This window comes from Zerene cesonia, chromosome 19 (assembly GCF_012273895.1).
Source record: "Zerene cesonia ecotype Mississippi chromosome 19, Zerene_cesonia_1.1, whole genome shotgun sequence".
Classification (NCBI taxonomy): Eukaryota; Metazoa; Arthropoda; class Insecta; order Lepidoptera; family Pieridae; genus Zerene; species Zerene cesonia.
In genome coordinates, this window is record NC_052120.1 from 797,420 (window position 1) to 798,353 (window position 934).

The 934-nt window shown below is 42.7% G+C and overlaps 1 protein-coding gene across 1 annotated transcript in view; it reads right to left on the reverse strand.

Moving 5' to 3' along the window:
- Positions 1-531: 531 nt before the first annotated feature.
- The window catches only part of LOC119834279 (histidine-rich glycoprotein-like), a 1,521-nt gene continuing 1,118 nt past the window's right edge, over positions 532-934 (reverse strand). The window contains exon 2 of the mRNA XM_038358614.1: positions 532-927. Coding sequence (XP_038214542.1) covers positions 532-927 — 396 coding nt within the window. The remainder of the gene's footprint in view (positions 928-934) is intronic.

Genomic DNA, 934 nt, shown 5'->3' on the forward strand with positions numbered 1-934 from the left:
CAAAATTACTCTCATTGTGATATAAATTAGTTGATATTGTATGTAGAAACATTAATTTGCGAATACTGTCTATTTATGTTAGCTATTTTCATGCTTCATATTGTCCTTAATTCAATTAAATAACGAGATAAGGTTGAGAAAAGAGAATTAGATAAAATTATTAATATAACTAGCTGCAACCGGCAAACGCTGTTCTACCTTACTCTTATCATTTAGGGGTATGAAAAATAGATATTGGCCGATTCTCATAGATACCGGATAAGCACAAAAAATTTCATCAAAATCGGTCAAGCCGTTTCGGAGGAGTATGGCAATGAAAACTGTGACAGGAGAATTTTATATATTATATATTAAGGGCAATGAAAAGTTACTCGTATCGTAAGCCTGCTTTGGAGAAATTGCTTAACTGGCGTCGTGTAAAAGAAATGAAAACAATAACATTATATACAAAATCATAACTTTATTAATTGCAGTAAAAACATAACAAAACAAATATCAACAACTAAATAATCAGGCGGCACCATTTGTTCCTTAGTGGCCGGATTTGTGACCCCAGTGCTTGTGGTCTTCGTGTCCTCCCTTCTTGTCGTGGTCGTGATGATGATGCCAATGATCATGGTGGCCATCTTCACCATGGTGTCCCTTGTGGTGGTGGTGATGCCCTCCCTTCTCATGGTGACCCTTCTTGCCGTGATGGTGCTCATGATGACCTCCGTGCTTGTGCCCCTTGTGGAAGTGACCGCCCTTTTTGTGACCGCCCTCATCGTGGTGACCACCATAGTGCTCGTGGTGTCCCTTCTCCCCGTGGTGGTGGTGGAAGTGCTTGTCCTTCTTGAACTCGTCGTGTTTCTCGACGCCGTGGTGCCCCTTCGTGTCGTGGCCCTTGTGCCAGTGGCCGTGCTCTTCGTGCCCGTGACCGTGCTCTCCCTTCTCG